Raw genomic sequence first — 19,718 nt, 5'->3', positions numbered from 1 at the left:
GCCAATCACCCCCCAACCCCGGAGCCCGCCGCCCGCGCTCCCCGCCCGCCGCCGCACTTCCCGGGCAGTCCCCGAAAATCGAGGCCCCGGCTCCCAAGGCCGGACCAGGCCGCAAGTGCCGGTCGAGCACCGAGGGGCCGCACCTCCACCCACGGACACCACCGGGGCCGAGCAGCGGACCTGGGAGAGCACAACAGCGGCCCCAGGGCCGAGGGGGACAGCAAGGGGGCAATCAGGAGACTCACCAGGCGCTCCGGAGCTGCAATGTAACGGCCCGCGAGGCACAGCCGGCCTCAGCACCTCTCAGCTGTTCCGACCTTTCACGTCGTCCCCCGTCCTCCAGACTAGGCAGGCTGCATCAGGTGGCTTCAGGGATCAGTTGCAGGCATAAGCCGACCCCAGCGCAGCGCCGGATCACGTGCGAACGGCCCCGTTCATTTCTCGCCCGGCGGAGCTCTACAGTCAGGCGCCCATTCCGTTCGCCTGCGTAGCCACGCCCCCTAGGATCTAGGCATAACTTCACTTCTCTGCAATGCACCAGGCTTGGCAAGCCACACCGTAGCTGCTCTCTCCGATGCCCTATATACTCTTTGAGGTCTAAAGCACAGTCATTGTGCTGTTCCATGTTAACTACACAATGAGCTCCTTGTCGGTGAGTTACTTGTGCTCAATTAGGATAAGGAAAGATTGCTTGGGGATTATGGCCTAGAGACTCAGCAGGGCGTGTCTGCCATTTTGCAATATATTTAACATGCTAGTCTTATCAGCTGTTAAAAGCCACTTTTCATAGCCTCTAACAAGTATTATCTCTATGATGTTTATGTGAAGCTGCATATGTGGAAATATTCCGTATTTTTGATTTCATTGCAAAATTCTCTGTGATGGAGAACTTGGAATAAACTTAAGTAATTTTTCGTTTTTTCTGTTATTTGCTTATTGTTATGGATTGTATATCGACTGCTTATCCTGTTTTTTCTTGTCATTCATTGTTCTGCTCTACACAGGCACTTTTGATGTCTGCAGTGTACTCACTGGACTGACTGCTCATTGTCCCTTCTCTTCTTGCCTTCTCATGAAATTGATGTTGCTTGTTGGATATCCCAGTTACTCTCTCCATCCTCAACATCGCATACCATCTTCAGTCACCCCTACTTCAGATAACTTAAATTCAATTTACCTATCATGGCTGATGTTCTACTCACAAATCCTTCTCACTTCTCCTGTCCATTTCCACCTCTTTGTGCCCTGTCCGCTCACCCTTCCCCCCACACACAGCTTCCTGCTTGGGTGTCCAGTATGTGTTAATCTCTCCCCCTCACAGCTGCTGTGCTCCTTATTCCATTCATTCCTATTTATCGTGATGGTTGTACAGTGCCTTGAAGACGCAGAGTAAATCTCCTTGGCCTTCTTTCAACCATCATGGTAAAGATGTGCAGGCAGAGCCATAGTTTAAAAGTACTGTTTCTCTGAGCATGAATATGATTCACTGGCAACCTAACAAAGTGACAACAGTAGTTCCATTGCCATCTTTTTCAGGAACTCCAGTTGAAGACAGAGCAGCAGCAGAAGATTCTGAAGGTTAAAACAGAGGAGATAGCAGCAATAAGGAAGAGAAAGAGTATTGTTGGCACACCAGATCAGCTTCAGGTATCTGTCACAGTAATACATTCAATAATAATGATTTGTTTTGCCTGTTTATACGTTCAGATATATGTAAGAATTGAACATTGTTCTCATTATATTGACACATCTCTTCCTTTTAAAGTATGGGGTTGGTTCACTAAAAGTCATAAACTCTTATGAGTGGATTTACTGAACAATGCACTATCGCAAATGAAGTTGTTATTAGGGTACAATGTGCGCAATCATTAAAGAAATGTACTAAATATGCTCCTCAAAGAGTGTATGTCTAAACACTTGCATTATAGGAGGAGCATTTTAGGACTGTGAGAATGGTTCTTTTTCCAATGTACCCCTATGAAAAGCTCTCTTTTGTCTTATAGCCATGTGTGTGCTGTAAATATATATGTTTACTAGTTTTAAGAAACATTGGCAAATCTAATAGATCTTTGCTGTAAAATGCAGACGGATTTCTTTGCCATTGCTTTTTTGGCAATCATGTGCAAATGCATGCATCGTTGTCATGCATGACCAACAAATTTGCAATGGATTTTATATTAAAGAAAGATGTTAAAGAAACCCCAGGCCAAGACAGAAGCTCACACACATTCATACACCTGTGTTCACAGACGTATGTTGGGACTGATGCATGGTTGATATTTTTAATTCACCATTCTAACATGGTGGCTGGTTATATTGGAAAAGCGATTTACAATTTAAGAAACAGAGAAAACCGGGTGTGAAGAAAATAGCCTGGTAGTACTTTGCAGGTGCTGGGCTGTTGTGAAAAAAAGAAAAGGAGCTTGTAAAAATCCATCCTTGATTTGTCTTTCCAAAATTCAAAGAATAATACTATTAATTCCTTAATTACCATCAGTCCATTAAAAAAAATTCACTTGGTAGTCTTGTGTTTCTTAATGGATCCAAAATGTTTTATTCAATCAATGCTTTTCATCAAAGGCAGTCAACGCAGCCCAGCCAACATGTTTCGTCCCTACGGACATCATCAATGAGAACAGGATATGAAACATTTGTCAATTGTGCTGCACCTTGATAGACACAACAGAGGAATTAACAGAGATTTCTGACTGAATCGTGATATTGAGCCCTTCTGATGTCATTGGGGACAAAACGCGCTGGCTGTGCAGCTTTGACTGACAAGTTTTTTCCTCAAAATTCCTGTTTTCTAGTGTGCAAGGGACATGTCCCCTACTAAAACTACAGGGGTTAAACCTTCTAGGGACTGTCGTTAACATCTGTATGTGACAGATTCCCATGAGGAGTGTTTCTGGTGTTTGGGTATGGGACGTAATTCCCAGTTGTGTGAGAAGTGTGCCCTTGTGAATCCTAAGCCAATCCGAGAACGCAAAGCCAAGCTGTTTGTTGACGAACACCACAAGATGTCTCATATGTCCCACTCCTGCTTGAAGTCAAGGGGCATGGACCCTTTACCGCTCTCAAAACATTAACGTGACGGGTCACCATCACAGTCTTTGGGTAAGTCGAAGTATAAGAAGAAGCATAAGGGGTCCAAGCGAGACTATTCCCCATCTCCCACTCTCTCCCTGAGAAGTCACAAGGACGTAATGGTACCATCAGGTCTTGCTCCTGGTCCCCTGCTTTGGAGACGATTCTGCAGCTGATTATGATGCACTGGGTCATTGACGAAGTCACAACATATTGAGGCTTTACAAGATGCAAATCTTAGGCAGCATTCTGGCTCCCTTCGGAGAACCTTTGTGCCCCAAGGATCCACAGAGGCCCACGGTCAAGGTACCGCTGATGGGTCTGCCCTCAGCACCATATGTGCCTCCTGAACTCATCTTGGATTCCAATCTGACATCAGAGTCGACTTCAAATCCAGCACCAAACTCTCACTGGTCCCTGTGGTATCGATGCAAGGCCCAATGCCACAGAGACCGGAGGAAGGCCCAGTTCCTGTAGTCCTATCCGACTCCCAGTAAAATTCAACCCAGCCCTGACTGGGGTCATATTCTGCAGCTGTTCTGACAAACCCAGTCTCAGTTCAATTTGACTCAGACAGAAGCATGCCTTTGCCTCTGAGCCACACCCAAGCACTTCTCCAACTTTTTATTTCTGACTTTAATCAAAGCCAACCAGCCTTTCAAAATGATAATGAAGATGAGGGGGATTATCATCCTTGACACTATGGTCTTGGCAATTTATTTATGGACTTGTAAGAGGCCAGTGATTTGGACACTTCCCCAGACTTCATTATGATCTCAACAGAAGAGAAAGCCTTCTTTGCCTTTGTTATTGAACAAGCAGTGGAACGCTTAAATCTACAGCTTCCAACTATGGAAGTCAAAACAAATGTGTTAACTGAAGTTCTGCAACCCAGACAAACTTCCTCTGGGCCCTTTTTCCCATTTAATGAAGTTCTGACTGACACTCTAATGGGCACCCGGTTAAAGCTTATTTGTGCGCACCAGTCAGCAGGTAGTTTACCAGAAGCCACAAGCCAGTGATAGGTGACCCTGACTTCTTGACGTAGCACACTATGCCAGAAGGTGTGGTGGGTTTAGGCTTTTAGCAATAGAGTGAACCCCAATTCATTCCCCACAACTCTGCCAGACAGAGTTGAACCAAATATAATCAAATGGGAAACAGATGTTTTTCTCTGCTGCTCTTGCCTTCAGATCAGTTAATACCAGCTATTTGCTGGGAAGAGATACCCATTCCTTAGGGACATTTATTTTAACAAAAAATCTTTTATTTTTCAATAAAGGTTTACATACATAAGTATAAGGATATATATCATAGACATCGGGACGGCCTTCTGGCAGTTAAGGAAGTGCTCTTTCAAGAAAGTACAATGTCCACTGACAAAGTTGGTTTGATTCGTTACCTCTCATTTAGTTAGACAAGCACAGTCTTATAATTTAACATGAATTTTACTGGGCTAATTATTCTCTTGCTGGTCTAGTTATGTTCTGTCTACACTGGTATTGTAACCATTATTTAAACATGATTTTGAAATTCTCGCAAGGATCCCAAATCATTTTGAATTTCTGCCGGAAATCTCTTCAACCTGCATTTACTAGTCGTTATTGTGGATCTATTGTGAACTTTGCATAAGGCAGCACTCCCCAAAAAAAAGAACCACATCCCTTTTGACAACTTTGCAGGCAGTATTACAGAATGGAAGGGTATTCCTCTGTATTGTTTGTTCTTGCTATGTCCCCAAACAAACTACATGTTTATTCATATCCCATCCCATCCTGAACCAATGGCTCTTGCAGATGTTCGGTGTATCCTCGGCCCATACGTTTTGCTCCCTTAGATATTCCCACAATGTATGCACTAATGTGCCTATTTGGTTGTACCCTCGTAGGCATCAATCTGCTTCTATCCTTTATGGGACATGGTTGGCAAGGTCTTGCCAGCAGTCCCTGAAGAATTTTGGTCTAATCTCGCTCAAACTATTGAGGATGGTCTGGATGCTGCAAAATATATATATGTCTTATTTAGATGTTGGCTGACCTGGGACCACCATACAGGTGGTTGTTGGTCCCACCGGCGCCATTGCGCCAGGCCTCCCTTCCGATCATGCTGGTGGTGGTGGGAAAAGCCGGCGGGAATCGTAGTTGTGCTGATGCCGGCACTGTTGAGCAGATTCCGACCTGCCTTTTCTCCACGCATTTCATGGAGGGCATCCCGCCATAAAATGCTTGGTGGAAAGACATATAGAGGGACCCCAACAAGGACCCCAGGCTCTTCTGCCCATGGGGGTGTGTACAGTGCAAAAGTGCACAGTCATGTTTGCACTGTGTGATATGCATGACATGGTATATGCCACACCATGCACCGACGTGCTGGAGGTGCTGTCATATTGGCGGGACGCTCTTCCAGTTTCAGTTTTTTTTATTTGATTTTCACATTTCCCCACAATGGGTACATCAACAATAGTGGTCACTGCATTTAACAAACATGTAGATCTTTGACTATTAGTCGACAGGAAATCACAGTAGCAATTGATAGAAAAACTCTTACACATGTTTTTACATTTCGGATACAACATGCTAGTTGCCGTAGGATTTATCTCATATCTGACCTGAAGCAGGGTGAAAAGATATGTACAAGTCCTCGGCTGGGTACAGCAGAAGTTGAGTCAAAGTCTAGCATGTGTCACTAGTGCGTCCCCACGTGGTTAGCTGTCGCTGAGTGTTAAGGATTCGTATTTTCAACAAGATATCATCGATTTCTAGATCTTCAGTGTGGGGGGGAAACCATTAACTGTGGGGGTGAACCTGGTGGGTGGTAGTCTGGTGTGAGTATATCGCTTGGCACTATATCGGTCCCCGGGGCGAGGACCGTGGGAATCATGCTGTATGTATTCTCTTGAGGTCCGTGCCCTCCCTGCTATAATGCCCATCTTATGTATCCCCGTCTGGGCCTATGTTCTCGCCTGCCTGCCTCTGAGGGGATAGCTGCGCAGACTGCGAAGGGGATGGTGTTGTTGAGGGTGGTTGTGCGGCTTCATGCGTGAAGCTGTTCATCAGTTGCACCCATTTCTAGGGAGATGGGGTGCTTTTGTGTTCCTCTCACTTCTTCCTCCTGCAGCACCTCCTCCTCCGCTACGCCCCACTTCTTCATGGCCCCGATCCAAGCTGCCACTGGGGGCCCTGCCGGGGCCCGCCAGTGCATGGCTATACCTCTTTTTGCTAAGAAAATGGCTAAGTAAACGAAGCGATGCTGCACCTTCTCGGTTTTCCGCCTGCGGAACATACCGAGGGCAGTAGCCTCCCATGAGGAGAGGGTCGGGTTGTTCGTTATCTCCCAGAGTGTGTGGTGAACCTATTCCCAGTAGTGGTGAATGATTTGGCAGTCCCAGAACATGTGTTTAAAGTCTGCTTCGGGGTACTGGCATTGAGGGCAGGCAAAGTGTGTGTCCGGGTAGAAGCGTTGGAGACGCTTTGGAGTGAGATATGCCCTATGGAGAATGTTGAATTGGATGTTCCTGAAGCGTGCGTTTCTGGAGACTTTCTTGGGTATCTAGTGCTTTCTCCGATTCTTTATCATTGAATACGCGACCTATTTCGTCCTCCCATGTATGTCGTAGTGTGTCTAGTGGGCGATGGGTAAGTTCACTAACGGCTTTGTATAGCCAGGACACTTAGGGCCAGATGTAGGTAGGCGAATACCGGTCGGTAACGGCCCGAATTCGGTAAAATCGGCCGGTACCGACCGGTCTTTTGAAAATGAGATGTAGGAGTCAAAAATGTACCGAATCGGAAAATATGAATCTGTAAAATACTGAATCTGTATTTACCGAGTACATATTTTCCGAATCGGTATTTAGCGATTTCTAATTTACCGATTTCTTATTTACCGAATCGGTAAATAAGAATTCGGAAAAAATGTCTATCGAGATGGAGGAAAGGAAAAAAATACCGAATTCAATGAAATTCGGTATTTAACAGTCGGTATTTACCATGGACTGGAAGCAGGTGGTAACCAGGTGCAGGCTATAAAAAAAGCCCCAAAATGCAAGAGTGTTGTAAGAATGGCGGCATTCTATGTGATTGCGAGGAGGCAAAGGCTACAGCCTGCAGGTCTTAGGGTATGGAGAAGGGAGGAGCAGGTGTATAGGCAGAGGATCACCCTGTTCCAATTGACTGAGCCTGAGATACTTCAGAGGTACAGGCTACACCCCAGAACCATCATGGACTTAATTGGGGTCCTCCACCCATACCTGGATCACCCAACTCCCAGGGCCCACGCTATCCCATCCCATGTGCAGGTGCTGTGTAGCTTACACCTGCTTGCCTCTGGGAGCTACCAGAGTGTGATACCTGCAGTAGGTGGTGTATCCCAGAGCTGCCTGTCCCGTTTTTTCAGGAAGTTTCTGGATGCCATGAGGCAGAGAATGGAACATTACATCCGGTTCCCTGACACACCTGCGGAACTTGCCAAAACAAAAACAGATTTCTATGGACTGGCACACTTCCCGCATGTGATAGGCTGCATAGATGGCACCCACATTCCACTATGCCCACCTGCAGCCACTGAACACATCTACAGAAATCGTAAGTCTACGCACTCCATCAATGTGCAGGTGATATGCAATGCTGGCAACATCATCACAGACATAGTGGCCAAATTTCCTGGGAGCACGCACGACTCCTACATTTTCCAGAACAGCGGAATATACACACGGCTTCTTGCTGGAGATTTTGGAGATGGATATCTGCTAGGTAAATAAGTGTACACACCCTGTAATGAATGGCAGATGAATGTGTAATGTGATTGTAACTCATGTACCTCTCATTCCCTCCCAGGCGATAGTGCATATGCCCTGCGTTCCTTTGTGCTCACACCGTACCTCAACCCAACTAACAGAGCCGAAAGGCAATACAATGTGGCACACAGATCAACTCGCAACGTAGTTGAGCGAACATTTGGACTCCTCAATAGCAGGTTCCGCTGCCTCCACAAGAGTGGAGGTGCTCGACAGTACGCCCCCATCATGTGTTGCAAGATAATAGTGACCTGTGCCATTTTGCACAATCTTGCCACCAAGGAAGGCACAGAGGTGGAGGTGACACATCACGAGGACATTGATGATGACCAAGAACATGCAGACCCCCAGGCAACAGGACCAGCAGCAATAGATGGTAGATTGAGACGGACAGAAATTACACGTCGATATTTCTAGGTAATGTATGACACATAGACAGGTATAGTGTTTGACAAGTGTAGTTTAATATACACTACATCATCATCGGAAAAGGCCTTATACATCAAAGTCTATGTCCCTGGCTGCTCCTGCTCAGTTGCCGTCACTGTGTGCAGTTGTGTTGATCTGCAGCATAGGTCAGTGCTTACGTCCACACACTACATTGCGCGATTGATGTGCCTGGCTTTCAGATTCTCTGCTGGGGCCTGACTCAGCATGGCTGCGCCTGCCGCTCCTGCGCACCTTCGGTACAGGTGTGCTGGAGCCACTCCTGCTGGTTGACCCCTCTGTCTCCTCTACACCCGTGTCACCAGCATTGCCTGTGTTTGTGTTGAGCATCTGCTCCATCGCAGAGGTCACTCTTCCCATGCCCCGTGTCAAGTCTGTGCAGTAGTGCACAATTGCATCCTCCATGGATATAGATCGTCGGCACAGTAGTGACGTACTTGAAGCAAATCTGTTCATTGCCTTTGTTTGCTGGCGCATATACTGCCGATCCCTGCCACGCTGTAGATGATCCCTGTCCAACTTATCCGACAGTACACCCATGTATGTGGAGATGTCTGTTATCCCCTTTGATATTGCCTCCAAACTAGATGCTATGTGGCCTATTCCCTTGTCCATGTTGGTCATTTTATTGTTCATGCAGCGAACCTGCCTATGCACGGCTAACAGTGCTTTGGCCTGCATGCGCTGTACTTTGACCATTGTGCCCTCCAGGCCACCGAAGACGCTCTCCCCTTCCTGCCCCTCGCCACCCTCACGTGCCCTCCTGCCAAGGACACTGGTGCGCGCAGCGCCTGCTGCAATCTGTGGTCTAGCCTAGTCAGCCACAGGTGCATTTGTTTTAGGTACAACATCCTCATCCTCCGAATCAGAGGTTTGCAGGATCCTCTGAGGGGGCTCCTCATGCCTACTTGCCCTTCCCTGCATGGACACCTTGGACATTGCTATGGGTGTACGCGGTGTGCTTGACAAATCAGGAGATCCGAACAACAAAGGTGATAGCGGGACAGGTGTTGAGGCTCGCTCTGGTGATGAGGCTTCCTGGGTGGTGTTGTTGCCTCCTTCTACAGCGCTGTGACCTGTTTTTTTCTTCTCTTTCTCCCTTCTCTTAGTTGCTGGTGCCCTCTCCTCCCTTGCTGGTGCAGAACTGCGTGAGGACTCTCCTGTGGAATGAAATTGACATAGGGTCAATGTTGTTGTTCATCTGTGTGTAGTTCTTAAATAAATTGTTTACACACCTTTGCCCAGTGCACATTGTGTGTTTGGTGATGTGTGTGGCATGCCTTGCAGAGTCATGTGGTGTATGCTTTGCATCAATGTATTCATGACTACGTCTACCATGATGCATTGCTGCCACCAAGTATGAGCTGTTATGCAGTGTGATGATTCTACACAGTGGGGTACGGGGTCAGGTTAATGGTTGTGGATTAGGGTACATGCCTCTTACCTTGTTTCTTTGTAGCTTTTGTAGTACTGTCCAGGTCTCCTATCCCATGGATGCATTCTGGCTCCATGGTGGTTTCCACAAGCTCTTCCATTGCAGTCAGCTTTGGTGCTTTGCTCCTGCCACCTCCACTCTCACCAGCATCCTTTTTTTGTGCTGCAATCTTTTTCTTTGTTACGATGAGCAGGTCATACCATCGCTTTTTGATGTCTTAATTCTCCCGGTGGGTCACACCAATGGCATTCACTTTGCCCTGTATGCCAAGCCAAATGTTCCTCTTCACAGTCTCTGCAACATGCAGAGACTGTCTCCCGAAAATGTGGCTGTAGTGGCTTACTATTTCTTCTACAGCCACCTGTAGTTCTTCTGGACTGAACTTTATCTTCCTTTTTCGCTCCCCACCATCCTTTTGCCCTTCATGAGTCTCCATTCTGTAGCACTGCTTGCCTGTGGATGCTCAGCTCCTCTCACCTCAGCTCAATTGTTTGTTCTGAGGGATGCTTCAATCTGATTGGTTGGATTCTCAGGGCCTTGGTTGTGGGGTGTGTAGGGTGTCCCTGATTGGTTGGCAGGCTCACATGGCGTTTTTCATACATCCGAATCGGATTTTACCGATTCGGTAAATACCGAATCGGTAAATTCCGATTCGGTAAAATCTGATTCGGTAAATCCCATTCATTCCTATGGGCCAGAAGGCCCATAGGAATGCATGGGTTTTACCGAATCAGATTTTACCGATTCGGAATTTACCGATTCGGTATTTACCGATTTGAGATACTGAGTCATTCTGAATCTGTAAGTTTGACCGATTTTTTTGCTACATACCATTTTCCGATTCTGAAATATCGATTCGGTATGAGTCGGTATTTAAGAATCGGTAAATGGAAATTACCTACATCTGGCCCCTAGTGTCTGCCCACCCCCATATGAAGTATGGTATGTATTACAGGGTGTGTAGAGGGTTCTCCTGCCTGTGGATCCCAAAAAGGGCGGCTGTCATTCATGAGCTGCCGATGTAGAAGGAACTGCCCAGGAGGGAGGTCATACAGTTCCGTCAAGCGGGTATATGTCATTAACTGACCATCTTCATACAGAGATTCCATTTCCGTGATAGAGGAGTCAGTCCATACTTGTAAGGCACGGGCTGTGTAATATTTGCCATTACGCGGGAATCCTACCAGCGGGAGTAAGGGCGAGCATGGGGGTTTCCCTTTGGATATGCGATGTATCTTCAGCATACAGGAGCGTGCTATTGACACCTGTAGGGGGTAGGTGCGGAGAGGTTTGGTGCCCGGAAGCAGCAGTCTACGTATGGCTGGGAGGGTGATCCGTCCCTGCTTTGTAATTGTCTCCCCAGTGTATCGTTCTGCTGTCCAGTACGACAACCATTGGAGTTGTGCCGCCAAGAAGTATGCTTTAAAGGATGGAGCGCCTAGCCCTCCCTGTGTTGTGGGCAGGAAAAGCGTGGTTAATGCCAGCCTATGTCTTCCCCCACCCCAGATCAAAGTAGTCAGGATTGTGTCCAGCTCTTTGAAGAAGGAGCGTGGCTGTATCACCGGGAGGTCAGTGAAGTGATAGAGGAGCCTTGGGACCATGATCATCTTTGCGAGGGCCACTCGACCGATGGGGGCCAGAGGTAGTGTCTTCCAGAAATTTACTGAAGCGCGTAGTCTGGCTACTACCTTGCGGTGATTTCCCTCATACAGATCTGTGGGGGAATGAAACAGTTGTACCCGAGGTATCGCGGCGCCGTGGCGCTCCAGGTGAGTGTGTGGGCTCCTATCGCTATGTCTCGCGGGGGCATATGCGGGCTCAATGGGAATATCGTGGACTTAGCCCAATTAACCTTAAGGCCTGATGCCAACGCGAAGTCGTTCAGTGCTGACCAAATGGGGGTGAGGTCGTTATTGATATCTCTAACGTAGATCAGGAGGTCGTCGGCATACAGGGACCCAAAATATATTGTATCCGCCAGTGGTATAACCCACGCCGCGCCATCCTGCCGCAGCCGTATTGCCAGGGGTTCTAACGCTAAGGCGAAAAGGAGGGGGGATAGGGGACATCCCTGCCTGGTTCCTCTTTCTACTGGGATGGGGGCGGAGATATATTTACCTATTCTCCCTTGGGATGTGAGGCTCTTGTAGAGAAGCTTCGTGTAATCCATTAGTGTGGGGCCCACTCGAATCCTACGAAGCACAGCAAATAGGTACGGCCATAATAGGGTGTCGAAGGCATGCTGCATTCGGGAAGTGCGCCCGTGCTCTGTCTTGTGTATGTTAAGCGAGGTGTTTCGTCTCGGTATGAAACCGTTCTGGTCTGGGTGTAGCAGCGGTGCTAGGATCTGAGTGTATCGGTCCACTAGCAGCTTCCTAATAGCTTACAGTCTGCATTTAGCAGCATTATTCGCCTGTAAGAGGTTGGGAGGATGGGATCCCTATGCTGTTTGGGGAATGTCACTATAATGGATTCCCGAAGTGAGCCTGGGAGCTCCTTTCTGCTTAGTGCGTCTTCATACATGGCGACTGTCTTGGGGACGAGGTGAGTGGAGAATGTGCTGTAATATTCAAGCGGAAAGCCGTCCATTCCCCGAGCTTTGTTACGTGCTAGCTCTCCTATGGTGTGGTTGATCTCTGGGGCTTTGATCTTGGTCTCCAGCTCTTTTTGGTCGGCTCGTGATATATGTGGAATCTGTAACGGTCTGAGAAACTGAGAGATTTCTCAGTTATTTGTTTGTGTAGGAGCCTTGTAAACACTGGAGTAGTACTCGTAGAATAACGCTCTATAGGCTCTCTTATGAGCCAAACATTCCCACCGCCATGACACAGCTGCACCACCCACCCTTGATTACTTTTGTAATCTGGTGGGTGGGACTGCAGACAGCTTGGCGGTCTTCCTCGGACCACCACAGCAGTGATTCAGCGGGAAGACCTTCAACATTTAAATCAGGCCCATAATATTTGTCGACTGGCTACTACTGACTCCTTGGGCAGAGCAGTTCGCACTAGCATGGTGCTTCATTGGCATGCTTGGATGAGCTCTACAGGCTCTGGTGGCATTTAGGCCTCAGTGATGGTATATGCCATTCAAAGTATCTCCCCAATTTATTGAGAAGACTGATTCTCGAGAGATTTCTGCAAAGAAAGCCAGGCCATAGTTAATTTCTTGAGCCTTTCTGCTTAGACAACACAGTACCCTCAGTAGTTTTGTCCCTTTCGTGGCAGTGCCAAGGCCCTCTGCCTGTGCAGTAGGCACCCCAGCCCATTTGGGGCTGGGCATAGGGATCCAGCAGACAATGTCCAGGCCATCAGGGGCAGTGATCTTCCAAGTCACCTGCCCATGAGGCATCTGCTTCTAAACTAGTTTAGTTTGCTCTTAGGGCAACATGATCTCCCTGTGGGAGGCAGGGACAGGCACTTCCTGCAAGGGTGGCAAAATACAACATTCCAAAGGTGGATCCTACAGATCATTCGATGGAGCTATACCTTGCCATTCCTTTTCAACCCGCTGCATCTTCCACCCTCCTTAGAATGGTTTTCGAAAGGAGCACCAGTCCATCTTGCTTCAAGAGGTGCAGGCTCATTTAGCGAAATGAGCTATAGAGAGGGTTTTGGGCACTGAAATAGGCCCTGGCTGTTACTCCTTCTATTTCCTCTAGCTGAAGAAGGATGGAGGCATACGCTCTGTTTTAGATCTCTGCCCTCTGAACACCTTGCAAAAGGACAATTTAAAGATGCTCATCTTGGCCTAGGTTCTGTCTGCCTTGTATCCAAGTGACAGGATGGTGGCTATGGACCTTTCATAGGCCATCTAGGAGTTCCACAGATGCTACTTGTGGTTCAAGGTAGACCAGGAACATTTTCAATTTGCTATTTTACCACTTCAACCTCCCCTGTCCTCCTCAGGTGTTCACGAAGATTATGGTGGTGGTAGCAGCCCATCTTCAGCATAAGGGGATTCAAATTTTCCCTTAACTTGATGACTGGCTGTGATTCGTTCTTGCTACAGTCAATTGTAGACCACCTTCAGATGATGGCGAACCTCCTGATAGGTTCTCGATCAACATGCCAAAGTCCCACCTGTAACATTAGCGTCAGGTAGACTCTGAGTTATTAATATTTTTAAAATAAGAGAAGGAGAGCACATTTAAAATCTATGTGGCAGTACCCAGCTCTTTGTTAATAAAAAACAATGTTTATATATCTAGTAGGCATGGTGACGAGGGAAAACGGCTGCCCTCCCATGGCCTTGAACAAAAGTCATAATGGAACTTGAAACTTGACCAACCTATAGCTATAGCTTCTTTCAATCCTGGATGAGAGGGTATGGAGCTGATATTAGTGTTCCTGAGGAACCTCAGTGGAGGATTCGTCAGGATACTAAGTCTAAAAATATGAAAGCAAACTTCGATGCCAGACATGCTGTTGCTCACACAATAGTTAATGTAGGTGATTGTGTAAGAGTTCGGTCTCCACAAAAAACTGGAGGAAATAAGTTCTCTATTCCACGTAAGGCAGTTAAGTTGTTCCAAAATGCAGTAAAACTTGATGATGGTCACATTTGGAATCTTAATAGAATTGCTCCTGCACGTATCTTTACTTCTTCCAGTACTCATGCTCAAAAATCTTCACCGTCACAATGTATACCTCCTCTGCCTAGGATATCTCGTGCTTGTTCTGCTCCTGTAAAATTTCATGATTATGTTTGTAACTACGTTTATCAGATATTCTTCTTATGTTCGTGTTTGGGGGAAGGTATGTGGTATCTGCTTATGTTATTCAATATGTTATGTTATGTTGTTCTATATTCTCCAAGCCTAGTGAGTAGCTCTGGAATTAGGAATGAGTTGGGTGCCTAGCTACAAAGTTCCGCAGTGAGCAGTTGCTGCTGGATTGCCTGTGGTTAGGACGCTTATACTTTTACTCCTAAATTAATAAAGAAGACTGCTATCTTCACCATTGCCTCCGGTACCTGTCTTGGGTCACATGACAGGGTGTATCTCACAGTTAGACGTTGTAAATTCCTTGCAGACAGTCACACAATTGAGGCATTAGGTGTGCCTGAATGGGCTATCTGCTGGCAGGATGAGGGGGCCCAGCTGAGCACAGCCCAATTTACACCTGAATAGCCTATGCTCTACCTTTACACAAAGGGCCTAACAGCCCTGTATTATCACGGCAGCCAGCTTAGAGCCTAGGCAGGGGAGTCAGGAAATTCCAACCACTTTAAAGAACCTTTCCAGAAATGTTTTCCACGTTCCAGAGGAAGTGCACCAGGGTTTAAAAATAGGACCTTCAAACCAACTCTTCTGTTCACTACTGGACACGCAGAGGGACATTCAGAGGACTGCTTGCTGCTGTGCACTCTGCCAGACTGCTGCTGTACCTCGAAGGATGGCTTTGCTTCCTTGAACCTGCCTTAACCCTCAGAGGCTAGCCCTGCTGTTGTACCCTGCATGCACAATTGCACACCTGCACCAAGGACTACCAGAAGGGACTCCAAGGGCTAGTTTGCTGGCCTCTTGTTCAAAGCCACAGAGACATTGCAGGCTCTCACCATCTTGGACCTGTACCTGAACCCAGACTGAGTGAGTCCTGAACCCCCAAGAGGTGTCCCACCAGTCCTGGACCCTTTGTTGAGGTGCTAAAGGTGCCCAGATGGCCAATTTCCAATACTGAGGACTTTGACAAAATTGCTTTGAGAACCCGGAGGAGACCGGGACAAACCTGCTCGCCTATCCACCAGAGGTGCATCGCCGGTCGGATTGACTTTGAGGCTTCTCCCAATATGTTCTTCTACGCAGCGGAAAATCAGCTTTAGCCTTCTTTCACCAAAGCTGTATCTGACCTTGTGGAACTGTCTTCAGCGACCACACCCTGCTTTGTCCTGCTGGAGTTTTTTGACTTTCATTTTTCGACTTCCATTTCGGCGACTAAGTATGAATGTAGAAATCTTTACCGCAGCTTTGACCCACGAACATCTGACGATGAGACACTCTCTCCGGACACCACCTGCGGCTATATTATATCCTAAACTTTAAAAAAATCATAACTCTGGTTCTACTGATTGGATTTTTGTCATTTTGGTATCAAATAATAAAGATTTACTTTTTCTTAATTGGTTTGGGATTTTTCTTGTGTTGTGTTGTCACTTTATTACAGTTAAGCCTGACTGTTTTTTGTGCCAAACTCCCCAGGGTTAAGCACAGTTAATTTTAATTACATTTTGTGCTTCATCCTGCTAGGGATGGTGGCAGTTGCTTGACTAGGGCTCACACCCCAGTCAACCAAAAACCGAATTTCTCACACTTTATCTTTCACAAATCAATTAAAAAATAATTTAAAACTGAAGGGGAGAAGGGGCCTGTGTGGCCACATCCATTTCACATGGCTTTTGAAAGACCTTGGAAGTGGCAGAGTAGATCTCTTACCCTCAAGGAATGTTACAACCCTACTTTCTGGGGTTATAGCAACTACACTAACCATAAACTTTGTAAGAACCTCCTCCTCTTCTCTGGGGAGTACAGTCTTCAAAATAGTTGCTGATTGTCAGTCCAGCGAATATGATGGTGGTCAGTCCCGGGCTAAATTTGCTGTTTCATTTCATCGAAAATCATGTATGCTGAGTCCCCTTGTTGGTAGAGTTCATCAGCCCACCATCTAATAGTTGCTTTCCTGCTTTCCATGTCCTTGCTAATGGGCAAGAGAAAATATGCATGTTTGTGCTCTTCTGCCTTTTTTGGAGTTGTGTGAGGTATGTTTCTGTGTGTCTTTGTTGCACCTCATTACAAGCCCCGATCAAAATGGTGTATGAGGTCAGCTTACAATACCTTCTTTTAAGTTCCAACATTTGTATTTGAATTGTATTTTATCTGGTATTTTGTCTAGCTTTAGAAGGGAATAGATCAAATATTTGAAATGGTTGATGAGCTCATGCTATCCATTACTACTATTAACTTCTGTGTGGTTCCCTCTGAATTGTATAGTATGTTCCATAAATAGTTTTTCAGCCTTTCTACTGCTGTTTTATATATGAGAGCATTTAATTATTTTTTGCACAATACTGTTTTTCATTTGTTGTGCATCCATAGATCTAAAGAGGGCCTTGGTATTCCTTTCTCTTTTGTAGTCAGAATATATCTTGATTACTACTGACATTTTCATTAATGCAGTGTTTTTTCTCCTATGGTGATCTTGTGAAATTGTATGTAACAGTTTTTGAGATCTTGGGCTTTTCAATGATATGCTGTACCCATTTCTCACAATCTGTAGAAAACACTGGATTGAGATTAGAAGCTGTCGCTCTTAAAAGCAGTATGTCAATCTGCCTCTATTAACATATTGTGTTTCAGTGCAGTATAAAACTATCTTACTTTGGCCTAGAAGTCTAAGGCCCTCAATACCACTGCCCCAGATTTTGGTGTGATGATGTTGGCCGCAATCTCTGAATTCGACCTGTAGTCCCAAACCAAAATCTGGACATTATGAGTTTTGCCCTTGGAATGGGAAAAACCTACATGGAATAGAATAGCAGTTTTTCCTTAATTCCAGGGACTTTCCCCCTGACATTTTCTGCCTGTTGGGTGAGGTTGAAAGTTGTCAATGGGAGGGCTGGAGGGGGTCAGCATGAGAGAGCAAATTGTGGGGCTAGGTGGGGTCAGGGTAGTGTTCGATCTGTCTGGAGGGAGCACTGTCTGCTCCTTCTGGGTTGTTCTGTAGGCAAGTGGGTATGGCTCGTGATGCAGGGGTCTAGTAAGGGCTGAACAGAGCCTCTGCTTGCCAGACCTGCCCTTCTCCTGCAGCTGTTTCACCAGGTGCACATCCTGTAAAACTGGACCTGGGTTCTCCAGGCCCAGTATTAATAGTACCAGTATTTGTAGCCAAGGTAATTCCACTCCTTGAGTCAGCAGGCTCCTTGGAGTGGCCTGTGCAGGTTACCCCCGAGTAAACAATCCAGGGAGAATAATGCTACATGCAATTAAGTGCTAATTGGGCAAAGTCTGAGGTATAAACATGACCTCAACATGACTTCTCAACCATATTGCTTTTTGTAGGGAAGCTGCCTCTCAATAGGCTGATCCCTACTAAGTATTTTCTTTTGTTGAAAGGTTAAAGCCATAATTAAGTCCTTCAGCTGCATAGAAGGGTATTGGTATTGCTGACAGGCCAAAGATTGAGCATTTACTTCTTAGGCTTTCCAATGTCTACCCCCACCGCCATCCATCTAGAAATGGCACATAGCTTGGATGCTGAGATATTGGTTAGTTTTTCATAACTGTATAAAACAGGACTCTCCAAAGCTATCCTTTGTGTAGTTTGTAGGCAAGCCCTGTTCTTTCTCCTTATACCTTAGTAACATTGACACAGCTCATAACATAGCTCATGTACACAACATTTGCAGCGCTAAATTGATTAAAAATCACATGAAAGTATGCTCCTAGTTTTCAGCTATATACATTTTTTACCGGCATTCAAACATATGTTTTATCTCTACACTGCATTAATGTAGAAATTGGAGGAGCAAAAGAAATGGCTGGATGATGAAGTAGAGAGGGTCCTTCAGCAACGACAAGCTTTAGAGGAGCTTGAAGAAGACCTAAAGAAAAGAGAGGCAATCTTAAGCAAAAAGGAGGCATTGCAACTGGAAAAGAGTCATTTGGAAATCAAGAAACTCCGATCTAGCCAGGTATGCTGTAAAACAGAAGCCTTTCACTTATAATGTGTGGTTCTCTCTAGATGTTCAACCTTTGATTCATGGATTCGTGTTTTTTGATGGTGCTTTGCTTTCCTTTGCCATTAGTGTAACCATCATACATCACCTGTAATGGAAAGAGGCCAGCCAAAAAGGAAATGTACTGAATATTGGTCTGAGTAATTGATTTTCTTGACCCTCATTTACAGTTTGGTGATTCAACCGTGATTTCATTGGATCTCCTGCATCACACCAGCCATCATAATTAAACTAGTTGATCATTTTTGCAAGCATTTTTCCCTGAAATAGCTCTCAGAAGACACTTTTGGGGAAAAAACAATTTTTTGGCCAATTGCAGAAACCACACAACTAAGTTCCTACACTTTGGGAATTGTCTGCTAATGCACGGGGGACATTATAAGTTTGTTCTTTATGGGATTCAGAGAGTCAACGGATGGGACTAATGTCTCCAGGCTGGTAGAGAAGGGTAGGTTGCCAGGAGATTCCTATGCAGGACACCTTTGATTCCTACGCAGGACACCTTTAAGCACAGTCCTCTGCCTAACCTAAGGTGCAGTGCGTGCACCCAGATAGGGTCACATTTGGTCTACTTAAGGTACACTTCAAAATATTATGGTGAATCGTCTGTTTGGGTATCTTTTTTTTTTTTAAGAGACATGCTTTATTCGAGGGTTATACTCATAAAAGCACAAGCATACATTTAAAATACATAATTTAAAAGATTGTATCCCAATTGTACAATAAGTTTTAAAACAATTGTGCAGACATAGGCAATAATCAAAAAACTTTGATGCATGATTACACAAAAGCCACAAAAAGTACCCCGATCAATTTGCTTTAGAGAGAATTGCCCTCCGTCTAATAGACCATGCCCACCCCAAGTACTTTGCTGTTGCTAGAGCAACAGGCATATCGGTGGAGGTGCAAAGTATTCGTAGTGCCTCGACACCCCTAGATGTCCCTAAGTTTCTACAGACAGGGACTAACCAGACTTTTCTCGGGGTGGTGTAAGCTTTGCACAAAAATAGAAAGTGGCCTATGCTTTCGTTTGCTACACCACAGGCTGGGCAGCAAGAGGTGGAGGAACTCCTCCACCTACCTGTCAATGATCTCAAAGGAAGGGCACCTGATCTTAACTGGAAGAAGAGCTTCCTATCCCCAGGATTAGTAATGCTGTCCCAATATGGTTCCAGGGTAGGATACAGTTTGATTTCCCAAAAACGCCCCGTCATGGAGTCC

The 19,718-nt window shown here is 46.0% G+C and overlaps 1 protein-coding gene across 1 annotated transcript in view; it reads left to right on the top strand.

Annotated features, from left to right (window-relative positions):
• Nucleotides 1-19,718, top strand: part of KIF27 (kinesin family member 27) — a 437,315-nt gene that overhangs the window by 309,004 nt on the left and 108,593 nt on the right. Inside the window, exons 12-13 of the mRNA XM_078675808.1 lie at nt 1,537-1,647; nt 18,276-18,452. Of these exons, the coding sequence (XP_078531934.1) occupies nt 1,537-1,647; nt 18,276-18,452 (288 nt within the window). The remainder of the gene's footprint in view (nt 1-1,536; nt 1,648-18,275; nt 18,453-19,718) is intronic.

The sequence above is a fragment of the Lissotriton helveticus genome, chromosome 2_1 (genome assembly GCF_964261635.1).
Source record: "Lissotriton helveticus chromosome 2_1, aLisHel1.1, whole genome shotgun sequence".
Lineage (NCBI taxonomy): Eukaryota > Metazoa > Chordata > Amphibia > Caudata > Salamandridae > Lissotriton > Lissotriton helveticus.
The sequence above is the reverse complement of the archived record's forward strand: the minus strand, read 5'-3'. Positions and strand labels throughout refer to the sequence as shown.